Source organism: Parasteatoda tepidariorum, chromosome 11, assembly GCF_982258835.1.
Source record: "Parasteatoda tepidariorum strain Cologne lab strain chromosome 11, Ptep-v5.0, whole genome shotgun sequence".
Classification (NCBI taxonomy): domain Eukaryota; kingdom Metazoa; phylum Arthropoda; class Arachnida; order Araneae; family Theridiidae; genus Parasteatoda; species Parasteatoda tepidariorum.
The window spans coordinates 72252470-72265890 of NC_141765.1; the positions used below are offsets into that span (position 1 = coordinate 72252470).

The 13421-nt window shown below is 29.9% G+C and overlaps 1 protein-coding gene across 1 annotated transcript in view; it reads left to right on the forward strand.

The window, feature by feature from the left end:
- The window catches only part of LOC107440237 (uncharacterized), a 49751-nt gene extending 36549 nt beyond the window's left edge, over positions 1-13202 (forward strand). The window contains exon 2 of the mRNA XM_043040299.3: positions 12505-13202. Within this exon, the coding sequence (XP_042896233.2) occupies positions 12505-13067 (563 nt within the window). The 3' untranslated portion in view covers positions 13068-13202. The remainder of the gene's footprint in view (positions 1-12504) is intronic.
- Positions 13203-13421: the final 219 nt, after the last annotated feature.

A 13421-nucleotide genomic window follows, 5' to 3' on the forward strand; every position in this document is an offset into this window, starting at 1 on the left:
TTTTGACTTTATGTTGTCTTGTTAAAATAACTTTACTCATTCTTATGTGAATCATATCGTACTGTAATTATAAATTTTAGCGTTATTTTATGTAACAAACATGGTGGTTGGTAGCGGCTACTTTACACCAATTAGTGTAAAAGAGATGTTTCTCAGAACTAGGAATTACCTTTAGGGTTTGCTCTAGTGGAGCACCACTTTGATATAAAGTAGTTGTCACCATTTATGGTGAGCCAAATATTTTTAAGCATTTAACCTTGCGAAAAGATATCGTTGTTGTCGTTTACATGAGTTACAAATCGTTTGTGTAAAATTTTGATAGAAGAAAAATACTAACTGTGAGGATACTATCACAATACACCCAAATTTTAACATTTTAGTTTTCATCTTAATTTATAACGTTACTAATGTAACGGTGCCTTGCACCTAGTTTGTTTTAACTGCAACCGCTAGTTTGGCTAAGCGAATGCTTCATTCGAATGCTGTTGGTACTCTGAGTAGGTGAGAGAGAGATTTTCTTCAAGATTCGCTTTCCTTCTCCGCATGCTCAGGAGATAAGGTTATAATATATATTATTATTGTTCTTACCTTATTGAGATTGCGCATTTTATGCGAATCCAATAAGTTAAATATATTGACATTTTGGCACTTTGGTTTTTGTGAAAAGAAAATAACAGTTGAGCATGCAGAGAAGGAGACACGTGTTCTTCAACAGCAAAATTATGCAAACTGTGTTCCAGTGTTCAAAATGCTGTGCTACTAAATTCTGATGTGTTTCTGAAATAAAAATAAGTGATCTAGAAAACATGTTGTTGTTCCATTTTTGTTCGACCAGACAAATTTGGGCAGTGCCCCCCCCAAGCTCTTGGGCAAATTCTAAATTCCCCCCTCCAAACAAACCTCCCCCCAAGCTTTAAGTGGGCGCATCGTGCGCCCACCTTCCCCCCCCCCCTTGTGGGGGCCCCTGAATTTGGGTATACCATTCTACGACGCGTGCCTAAGGCAGCAACATATCACTAAGTATTATTTAAAAATTCTGGTACAGTCAGTAATAATATAAAGAAAATGAAGGTAAAATAGCGCGGAAAAGGTCGAGAGACTTTTTCGTATGCAGTGCTGATTTTCTGTAGAAAGGTGTTGCTGTTCATTATATTTGTCGAGATCAAATCAGGTTAATATTGCCTCGTTGTCATTAAAGAAAAACTTGTTTTATGAAATGAAGTATCTACACTGTAAAACGAAATCCATGTATCTTGACACCAAAAATGATGGAAACTTCTTTACTCCAAAGTGGTAAAGTCAAACTAAGGATAGTTCCTGATGTAGCGAAACACCAAGACTGTTCTTATACACTACTTGGTGTATAGTAGATGCCACCATTTTTGGTATTCAATATCAATAAAATTCATAATTAAAATACACTTAAAAGTCAGCGAAGTTATTTTTAGTCAGAATAATCAAATAGTCAAAGTTAGTCAGAATAATTAATTTAGTATGCATATATATATATATATATATATATATATATATATATATATATATATATATATATATATATATATATATATATATATATATATATATATATATATATATATATATATATATATATATATACTAATTCTTAAAATAAATCAATTTCTTAATCAAACCTAATTTATTTTACAATTAGCGTATATAAGCATTCCAAGTATACTTAGCCCAGAGAGAATATTAAGATGAATTTGATCTAGGCTTAGCAAAATATAAATTGGTAAATGTTCAAAAACTAAAATATAATAATCCTTATTACACAGACAAAACTATTCCTTAATATTTTAACGGCAAACTTTTATTTTTTTAGACATAGTATGCCGCATCGTAGAGGAAAACAAACTTACACAACTTAAACTCGATTGTAAACAATTTACAGGGGGGGGGGGATATTCTAAGTGCGCCAACATTGGTGCTTTCGGAAGCAAAAATAATTCACGAATGGTGTATACGCGAATGAACTTGGTTTACAATTTCTCCATTATTGGAGTTTAGATTTAATTACTCTCTTGCGTATGAACTTTTAATTTATTATTAATTTTAAATAAAGTGTTCATTCACGAAATTTGTTCGGTTGTTCAACATCGAATTCGGAGAGATTTTACACCACAGTTTTCAGAGTAGTATTGCTTATTTTTTTTAATTATTTTTGCTTTTTACTCAATGTAGCTTCAAAAAAAAAGAAAAAGAAAAAAGCTATTTTTTTGGGTATATTATTATATGTTCGATTAAGTCACTGCCAAGCAATAAAGACTTTGTCAAACAGTTAAGTAAATCAGGAGGTCTGGCAAAACAATTCAAGCAATTGGAGAAAGTGAACATTTCTATGATTTAACAACCCCTTACAAATCAATCTTTAGGGGTACTGAATTGGAGATAGGTCGTTCTCTGGATCAGGTTAAAATTCCTGTCCGTGGACGAATAAATGGATGTATGAATGGGTCCACCCTATAAACGGGTGTGACGAATGGGAGTCATAGAAGAATTCTTAGCCATAGATGGCGCCCCTGGAAAACAAGAACAATCGCACCCCCTCGGCCTTAATGGCCGACGACAACAATAGCAGCCACTTAAACTTATATAAGTGTCACCCAGTAAATGTCAGGATTTCTATATATTTATTTCAATAAAAGGATTATTGTAGTAATTAGGAGTGCATCTTATCAGTATTCCCACTAAAGGTAAAAAACTAATAAATCACTGAAAATAAATATTTCTGTGATAATTCTTTAAAAAAAATTTTAAAGCCTTAGATTTAACATTATCACCTGACGATAGGGTGACAATTTTCATGACAGTGAGACATATGGGGGCAATTGAGATGACAATTTTCAAAAATCTTTTTTATAGGAAACTTATAACTTAAGGCAATATTCAGATAATCTGTGATTATTTTCTTTCAATCTTGCAAACAATTAATCGAACAATTTGGTTCCTTCAAATGTTATTTATTTCTTTTTACAAACCCTATCAAAGAATTCAATGAAAAATTATATAAAACATAACGAATTTTTTTTTATAGCCAAAAATAGCAGTCAGAATAAACTCTTTATACGAAACCTTATTTCCGTCAATAACATATTACTATGTCAAAATAAGACGCGTGGATAATAAATTATTTAATGTCTAGTTTGAAAAAACCCTCCCTGCAAAACGTTGAAGTTTACTTTAAGGTTTTAGCTATTACGTTAACATCTGTTTCTAAAATAGCTGTGAAACTTTAGAACTTTTAAAGTGCTAAATAGAAAAAACACTTTGCCATTATCTAAAAAATGGTTTTTCGAAGCATTTTATTTATTTTTTATTTATCTAAGAATTCTGGACTGTATTGAAAATAACTAACAATGGAAAAATTTGGTAAATTAAATGCATGAAATAAAATTTCTCTTTGAAAACGTGTGTTAAAGTCAGATTTGACAACTTCTTCAGATTTGTTTAAAAAATTATCAGAATATATATTATCTATTATAGATAAGGTTAATAATAAGAATAAGTTTATTTGCTATTGAGAAGAAAATTATTTGCAACAAAATAGAGGAATATTTAATAGAAAAATGATATAAAATTTAGCTTGTCCTTTTATCAATGAAACATCTCAAATAAAATTTTAAAAAATTTAACCACCAAAACTATATTTGTAATGTACAGTGCGCAAAATAAAAGACGAGAACACCTTAATGCCTTTGATTTCATGATTGAACGTTCACGTACTTAGAAGCAATCCTAATGATTCAAGGTATTAAATTTAGGTACGCTATAGACGTATGATATAACGGCATTAACTTTTATGTACGTATGGACCAAATTTTGAGTTACGGAATCAGACACGAATTTGTACTTTTTCTAAATAATCGTGTTTTTTTCTCTCTGAAAAGTATCAGAAGAGTCATTTGATACTTTTTGAATTTCTATATATCAAGAACAATTTGACCAATTCAGTTTAAATGTTATATTTTGTCACCTAAAATTTCTCACTTGAAAATAATTTAAAAATTTTTATAACTTTTAATTCAAAAAGTTTTTTACCATTGCTAAAATTAATAATACAAATTTTAAAAAATAATTATAAATTTCTTTTTGCGCAGAATTATCATTATATAAACAAGTTTTATAATTGTGTGCGAAAATTGTTTTATTATCTGAAACAGTTCTAGATAAGCAAGTGGAAAGTGAAATTAACAATCAAGTGCCAAAATAAACTTTTAGCGCCATATTTTACCCATTACTACCAACCCCCGTATTTTGATGTTCAAAAATGCAAATACACCAAAAGAAAAAAAACACGATTGTTGTATTTTATTTCGTAATTTAAAATATCTCATATTAATTAGCATATTTGAGGTTAGCCCCTGGAATCTGAAAGAGTATATGTAAATCTAAGTACGTGTAAATCTAAGTATGTGTAATCTAAGTAAGTATCCTAGTATGTGTAAATCCAATTCTTATAATTAAAAAAACTCAAAGTGTACTCGGTTTTAAGTTGCGCGGTGTACATGCTGTAAAATGTTAAGTAAATTGAACGAAAAAAGGAGTTCCTAATTCTGCGTATACATGAAAGACCTTTTTAGAAGAAAAAAAATTTGTAAGAGTTTTATCTCTTGATTTGCATACATCAATACTATACATATTGTATTTTGTCCTCTTTATATGTTTTATTTAATGACATGCAGAAAAAGGTTTGGTTAAGTATATTTCTGGGCAAATTTCTAGGCACATTCTGACAAATTATATAGAAATAAAAAAAATTATTTTTGATTTCTTTACTTTAGCTTTCTATAATGGTTATTCCCTTCATGTCAGTCTATTATTTTCCCAAGATCTTTAAAATAGATATTTAAAATTAATAAGGATAATTACTTCCTACGATTTATATTAATACTTTTCTAATATTAACTGTTTTAAAAATGTTTTTCAGAAAAGAAAAAGTTCAACATCAAATAAATATAAAATAATTTCCTGCTTAGTTCTTAAATTATTCCTTTTTCATACAAATCAATTAAGTTTTGTGTTTAGCGCAATCGTACCTGAAAAACAAAACCAAAAATAATCTTTAACTTCTAAAGAAACTAATTAGTCGGTGGAGTTCTTTTGCTTCTCTTAAGCTTCTTTTATCTGTATCTTTCTCTAAAATTGCGTGCGGGGGAGGATGCTCGTCTTTTTAGGTGGTCAGACTCTTCCAACCGCTGTCATTTTGAGTGTGTTCAGCGATTAGGGTTATAAATCAACTAAGTGTTGTGTAATTGGCACCCTTTTAGCACTAGTAATTACTACCCTCATAGGATGAGCTCCACTGATTAGAGATGACGTCTAGAGATAATGACTTTCTCTCAATAAAGGATAAAATTGGCCACTATTGCTCTGCATTTGATGAACAATTAGATGTTCAAGTTCACTTTGGATGATTTGGGGAAACAAATTGGAGTCTTAGGAATTAATTAGATACATACAAATGGAACAAAATAAAACGCTTTTTAATTATTTTTATTGATTCTGATTTATGTAAGAAGATAAATAAGGAAGGAATAACTTAATAAAAAAATTCAGATTTCAAGCAATTCATTTCAGATAAATTGTTAAGGTTGTAGACAATTCATTTCAGAAAAAAGGTTCGGATTTAAGTTAGTTTACGTTAGATAATCAGTTAGGATATCAAACAGTTCATTTCAGATTAGCAGTTTACATTTTAGAAGTTTTTTTTTCAGAGAACTATCCTGAATTCAGACTGTTCATTTCAAAAGAATAATTCAAATTTCAGACAGTTCATAAAAATAAACAGTTTAGATTCGTGTCGGATAGTTTGATGAGAAGTTAACTTTTTAAACTAAGTTATTAAATTAGATGCAATACTGTGGCCAATAAATTAGAAACCTTAGACTGATATTTTATTTGACAATCTTTTGCACAAATATCAGCCTGTATTCATGAGAGTGTCGATTCTATTATTTCCCGAATGTATATATGTCCGGAAAATACCGTGCATTGGATATGCAGAGATCTTGTAAATTGGATGAAAGAGGAAATTGCTGTAAGATGTACCTTTCCAACATATCTTATAAATTTTCTATTGGGTCAATATCTGGGCTTTGCGGTGGCCTTGAAAGAGGATGAAAGTCAGATTGATATTCATTGAACTAATTTTGAACGCTTCTGGAACGATGTACTGTTACTCTATCATCCATGAAATATCCTTCGGATTAGAAATTCAGGATGTACTTGATCTGCCCAAGTATTACATGGCTTTTTATTTATTCTTGACAAAAACCAAGGCACCACATTCATCTCATCTTGATGCCGTAGAGGTCATATCTATGCTTGATACTTCCAACAGAACCTTGCACAATGAACAAGATGGGTTCATGGCACAGTGGAGGTTCTCGTCGATTTCGACGTCTCTCATCAGTACAAAACAAGGAGTAACCTGTTTCATCTGTTCATATAACTCTTTTTTAGTTCCCCAGATGCCAGTTTTTACGCATTCTGATACTTCAATTCTCTGTGCATGGTTCACACCGATATCGGTTTGAAAGGACCTTATTGGTTGTCAGCTCAAGCACATTAGGTTCTTCTTCTGCCGTAAAATTTGTTGTATGCTGATCACTGTCTTGGTTGATCGTGTTCCAACTACAGTTATGTATTTTAGACAATGACTGCGAGTTCTTTAGAAAAGCTCAGTAAAATCTTTAGTGTTAGCAATCGAGTTGAAACAGTCGTCAACTATAAGATCTAACGTTTATTGTGAAATTTACTTTCTGATGAGGTTTCATCCTCATCATAAAGAGGTTTACTGAACTGACCTGTTAGCTTAATTCATCTTGCTAAAGAGTTCTTGTTAGTAGCTGAGGTAAGGTATTTAAGTCACACAGTACAAACGAGGTAGTTTAAACTTCATATTGTTTGAATAGTGGAGTTAAAGTTAATGTTAAATGGAATCTGAATAATTAAGTTAAACTTGAAGAAATATAGTGAAGGGTCATATTCTCAATTTGCTAAGGAGAGTGTTTTCGGTATAAAAAAAAAGATGTGATTTTTATGTGGACAATAAGATGATTTGGATGCTGCCAACTGCTGAAAATTCTGAAAATTTCTGGAAACGATTCTAATTAACAATGCGATGTAAAAACTTAATCTATGAAAAAATATGCCTAAACACTGTAGTAACACTCTAAGTTTTTTCAATTTTATGCACTATGTAGTGATAAAATTAAAACTTTCACTTTTTATATATTTTCAAGGTACTCTAATCTTATTTAATCCACACATATATACATTTTATAGTAATGAATATCATTTTAATTCCCTGAATATTAAAATTTATAACTTAATATCATCTCTATATTTTCCCTTCCAAAGCAATAATATAACTTTAAAGTTACGTTATTTATGCAAAATGTTTATGGAAGACGTTGTTTACTGTTTATTAAAGCTGTTATTTCCTCAAATTTCTACATCAGAAAAATACTCAAATAACATACTATACTAAATGCCCAAATTGTGAGCTATAATCTCGTTTCCGTCGTTTAACATTTAATTTAGTCGAGTAGCTTTACCCTCAGGGCAGATGAAACGACAAATTTATGTCAATATTCGAAGTACAGCAATGTGCTAAAAGCCAACCGAATGTTATAATAAGCTAATTTCGAAACATTTAATTAGTGTATATCGTTCTTATGCATCCTTTAGGCATATGGAAAATATTCTGAAAGAAAGACACAACATTATAATAAACATCTTTTGAAATGATTAATTCAGCTAGGTAGAAAACCATATTACTTAGAAATTAGAAAATTCATTTTCCTACTTCGAAGTAAGTCTCTGAGAATTAGAATTTTAATCATTAATTAATGTTTAAGACATTATGCTTATTAACCCTTAAGCGGTTTTAGTGACACTATCATTCGATGATGAGAAGATTGGAGGCTAGTTAATCAGGAGTCGGTAAATGATGGTTCACTTCTAAAACTCGTTTATTAATGAAAATGAATAGACTGATGTCAACAATAACTGATGAAAACGCATTTCAATAAATTTGTAATTTCTGCAAATGCTTGTTTCTAACGAGGATAATATTTGTATTCAATCTTATAATGTTTTTGTTGGTAACATTTCTGAGTGGACTGTTGTCGAAATAGATCGCAATATTTCAATTTTAAAAGATATTTTAAAAGGATTAGCTAAAATATAAATTTAATGTTTTATAGGTTATTTAAGAACTATTTTGATTCTTTCCTAAATATATATAAATTTATCGTAAATTTATATATATTTCGTTAAATTTTAATAAATTTATCGATATGCATACATTGATAAAAATTTTAGCTTCGGCCATAATATTGTACAAGTTTTCTGCATCTATTACGCACCAAATTGAGCAATATTATCATGTAATTTAATCTTTCATTATCTTTGTTACATGATACTATGAACGGAAGCATGAACACAGCTTAGTGATTGACCCTTAAACGGTTTTATTAACATTAATATTCGATAATAAGAGGATCGGAGACCAGTTAATCAGGAGTTGGTAAATTATGGTTCACTTTTGTGACTTAATAAAAATGAAATACTGATCTAAAAGATGTCAATCTTATCAATCTTATAATATTTTTGTGGGACACATTTCTAAATAATTTTTTGTAGAAATACTTTTTTTACTTATTTGTAAAGAATAGTTTTAAAAATGTTTTAAAATGTTTCCATTTAAGACTAAGTTTTACAAAACACTATTTCGATTCTTTTCAATCTTTCAAAATTTTTCTCTATACTCGTACACTATTAAAAATATAGAAGTTTGTTGAATATCATTGGGGCACTGTTCAATTTTGTTTTTAATTACAGGATATTGGATTCAATTGAAATACTGTACAAATTAACACTTTAATAAGTTTGAAAATTTTTTATAATTAAGGGTTCAACGTTAAACTGATTTTTTTTTACTTCACATGATTTCATCGATATGTTAAAAATTAAGATATCTTAACATCAACAGGAGGAAAAAAATAAAGCTAATAAAAAAAATTAGTAAAGTTTCTTTTATGATACAATCTAAAGTAAAAAGTAAAACTTTTGGATGCGTAGATCTAAAGTTTGGACAATCTGAAGTTTGGATGCATAAATACAATACTTCTTAAAATGAAACTAGTTTACTAATCAGACATACACACAGAACAGACATAATAATATGAATTCGTAGGAAAACTGAAGTGAATAGAAGTTAAATATTATAAAATTATTTTATACAATTGACAGATTTATGCAAATACTATGAGACTAAAACTATAAACATGCATGCATTTTATAATTGTTTATATCATTAATGTTCAGATCAATCAAACAAGAAGATTGAAATGACTTGGCGAATAATCGACCATTAACAATATTTTTCATCAATCAGAAAAAAGAATTGAAACTTACTCGGTATTAAACTGAAGAGAGGTACACTTCATAGAGGTGCACCTCATATCGCCATCTTTCTCACCATATTGTCAATTTCTTGAAACTGCTCGATTATTCTCCTTTAAGCTTCTAATAATGATTCAAAAGCATTTTTTATTGGTTTTAAACGTGCCCTACCTATTTTTACAACAAAACTTAGTAAAATAGTTTAAATATACACTAATTATTTATCAAATTTATGGAGCTCCGGCAATCACTATCCCTTTGAAGAACTCTCGAATCGGTATTTACTCGAAATAATGTGGTCATTCACAAATTTTAATTTATAATTTCAGTCACATAAGAATCAATGAAGTTACTTTTTCGATAAAGCAAGAATCATAAAGTTAGGACGCATATGTACAATGCGCAACCCTTAATAACTTTTGATCGGATCTTCACGTTCTAGGGCTCACTTTTAATGGTTTGTGGGGGTAACCTCTAATATGCTAATTAATTAGTGCAGATGATATTTTAAAATACGAAATCAGACACAAAAACGTGCTTTCTCTGAATAAACATACCATTTTTTTCAACGGATTCGGATTTCTAACCCCCGAAATATAGGGGGTAGCCATAATCTGTAAAATATGGTCTCTATAATTTGGTTAGGAGAACGATCCAAAGTTTGGATCCCTGAATGTTAATTTCACTTGTTGCGTATTTCACCATATAGCGAGAACTTATGAGGCGAATTGAAACATTTTTGCACTCAACTATGGAATTTATTTATCTAAAGATAATTCCATTAAAAAAATAGTTTTTAATAAATATTTATCATTTTATTTAATATTAGTTGAAAAAGTTTTGAATTGTATACAATTTTTTACATCATTTTAAAGAATATAATTTTACACGGCAAAATACAAAATTTGCGTGAAATTATTCCAGTAGTTCCTGAGAAATCGAATTTTTGAAATAAGACTTTTTTGATTTACGTAAATTTTATGTAAACACAAATATCTTTATTATACAACAAAAAATATTCATACATTTTATAGCAGTTAATATGAGTAATTTTTCAAATCAATCTGACAAGAAGATTGAAATTACCAGGCAAATAATCGATCACAATCAATATACTTGATCAATCAGCAATGAGAATTGAAACTTGCTTGATATTAAATAGGCTATGACTAGTTTGTCAATTCAATTTAACAAGAACTCAGATTTCCCCAACACTCTTCGTGTAAACAAACCTTTTTGTAACCGTGTATATCATATTGTCACTATTCTAAAATTGCTCAATTATCGGCCTTCAAAATTCTAATAATGGTTAAAATGCATTTGTTATACATTGTAAAAACTGTGATACGATGTTTCTCCGGACATGATGTTGGAAAACCCAAAAAATGGTGCGAAGGAATACTTAATTCAGGGTTAACACCAAAGAGCCGTGTATACCATATTGTCACTATTCTGAAATTGCTCAATTATTCGCCTTTAAAATTCTAATAATGGTTAAAATGCATTTGTTATACATTGTAAAAACTGTGGAGCGATGTCTCTCCGGATATGATGTTGGACCACCCAAAAAATGGTGCAAAGGAGTATTTAATTCCGGGTTAACACCAAATAGAGCCGTGTATACCACATAGTCACTATTCTGAAATTGCTCAATTATTCGCCTTTAAACTTCTAATAATGGTCAAAATGCATTTGTTATACATTGTAGAAACTGTGGAGCGATGCCTCTCCGGATATGATGTTGGACAACCCAAAAAATGGTGCGAAGGAATACTTTATTCCGGGTTAACACCAAGTAGAGCCATGTATACCACATTGTCACTATTCTGAAATTACTCAATTATTCGCCTTTAAAATTCTAATAATGGTCAAAATACATTTGTTATACATTGTAAAAACTGTGGTGCGATGTCTCTCCGGATATGATGTTGGACCACCCAAAAAATGGTGCAAAGGAGTATTTAATTCCGGGTTAACACCAAATAGAGCCGTGTATACCACATAGTCACTATTCTGAAATTGCTCAATTATTCGCCTTTAAAATTCTAATAATGGTCAAAATGCATTTGTTATATATTGTAAAAACTGTGGTGCGATATCTCTCTGGATATGATGTTGGACCACCCAAAAAATGGTGCAAAGGAGTACTTAAGACCTCAGAAAAATAACATGCAATTGGAGTTGAAAACACTTTGTATTTACAAAAGTTAAATCTTTCATCAAAATTGGTCTAATATAATGCAAATGTTAATCAGGAATTAACCATGTTTAAATAAAACTTTTTGATTCGTGCTAGCGTGCTTTTAATCATTTTATAATTTGCAAATTAAAATGCAATAATCATTTAAATTTGCTTCAATCTGTGTCTAGTAGAGCACATACTTGAGTGCAAATGAACTTGATTACACAATACTATGGTTCAACTTACACTGCTGGGCCAATATATTGCTATTTTAATTTGATTACAATAAAAAAAAATAAAACGAAAATTAATTGACATTTGTTTTTAGTACATCATGCTAATTTTATATGCCTCTTTTAGGAGATTTATGGGTAGGCATCGTTAATGCTCGTCAGTCAAAATAGTAATACATTCTACTATTTTTTAATAACGAAACTGAAGTTTGGCATATGAATTTTGAAACTTTTTTTTCCTAATTTGGCCTTTGCTAAACCATAACTATCATAACATTTCATTTTTTGAATAACATTTTCTTTTTATATCATAGTTTTTTATTTTATGACTTTCATCGTATTTAATAGTCGCTTTTCATCTTGTTAATTTTATATTTCAAATTTTAAATTTTTTCCTTTCACTCATTCTTTTATTTGAATCTTATTTTTTTCTTTTATTTCTTTATTTTTTAATTTTTTCTAATTTAATTTCTGTTATTCTTTCCAGTTTATCGTTGTTTTTAATTCCATTATTTTTTTTGTTTCATTTCATCATTTCATCAAAATTATTTTTTTTATATTATATCTTTTACTACATTACATATCATATTGTTTTAATATAATTACAATTTTCTTAACACTAGTTACGGTTAATAATTTTTGTTTTCTTTTTTTCAGTCAATATAAATGGAGCTGACTCCACAACAGAAGATCTGATTGAAGGTAATTCTACCTGTTCCCGTGAAGACCATAGAAATGCTGGTCTTTCTGATATCACAGCCTGTGGAGATGACAAATCGGGAAACAAAGTCTCTTCTGGAAGCAGTAAAAAGAAAAAATCGGGAGCGGACAGCAGTAAAGCCGGAAAACCTCGTCGAGCGAGGACAGCTTTCACTTATGAACAACTTGTTGCGTTGGAAAATAAATTTAAAACTACGCGTTATCTTTCAGTGTGCGAACGTCTCAATCTTGCACTTTCATTAAGACTAACAGAAACTCAAGTGAAAATTTGGTTCCAGAATCGACGAACCAAATGGAAGAAACAAAATCCTGGTATGGATGCTAATAGCCCTACAATACCTCCTTCTCAAAGCTCTTCTTTGACTAGTACATATGGTTCTTCTTCAGGATATCCAACAACTGCAAGTATATTGTATGGAAGTCCTTATTTACCTGCTGCTTTACCATATCAAGTACTGCAGCCAACTCATCCTTATTTTCATTCTTTAGGACATTCATGATATTAGAAGATATTGCGTGATGAGATATTATATTTATTATTAAGGATGAAAGTGTTCAGGTGATACTCCTTTTTAAAATGTTCACAATTCGTTCAAAATTATCAAAAAAAAACAAAGGAAAAGAAATCTTCATAGCGGAAGATAAAGTCTAAGCTTTTCTTTCTCAAAACCCTAAAGCATTGTTTTAAAAAAGAATTTAAATTTTTATTATACTACGTGATTCGGAATTTTTGATCAAAAATTCATATGTAGGTCAAAAACATGATAACAAATAAGAATATGTGGTAGTGCAGTCGGTTAAGGTTTGGATTATACTGCTGAGTTTGCTCCTGGCAGTCGACAAAACAATCAACA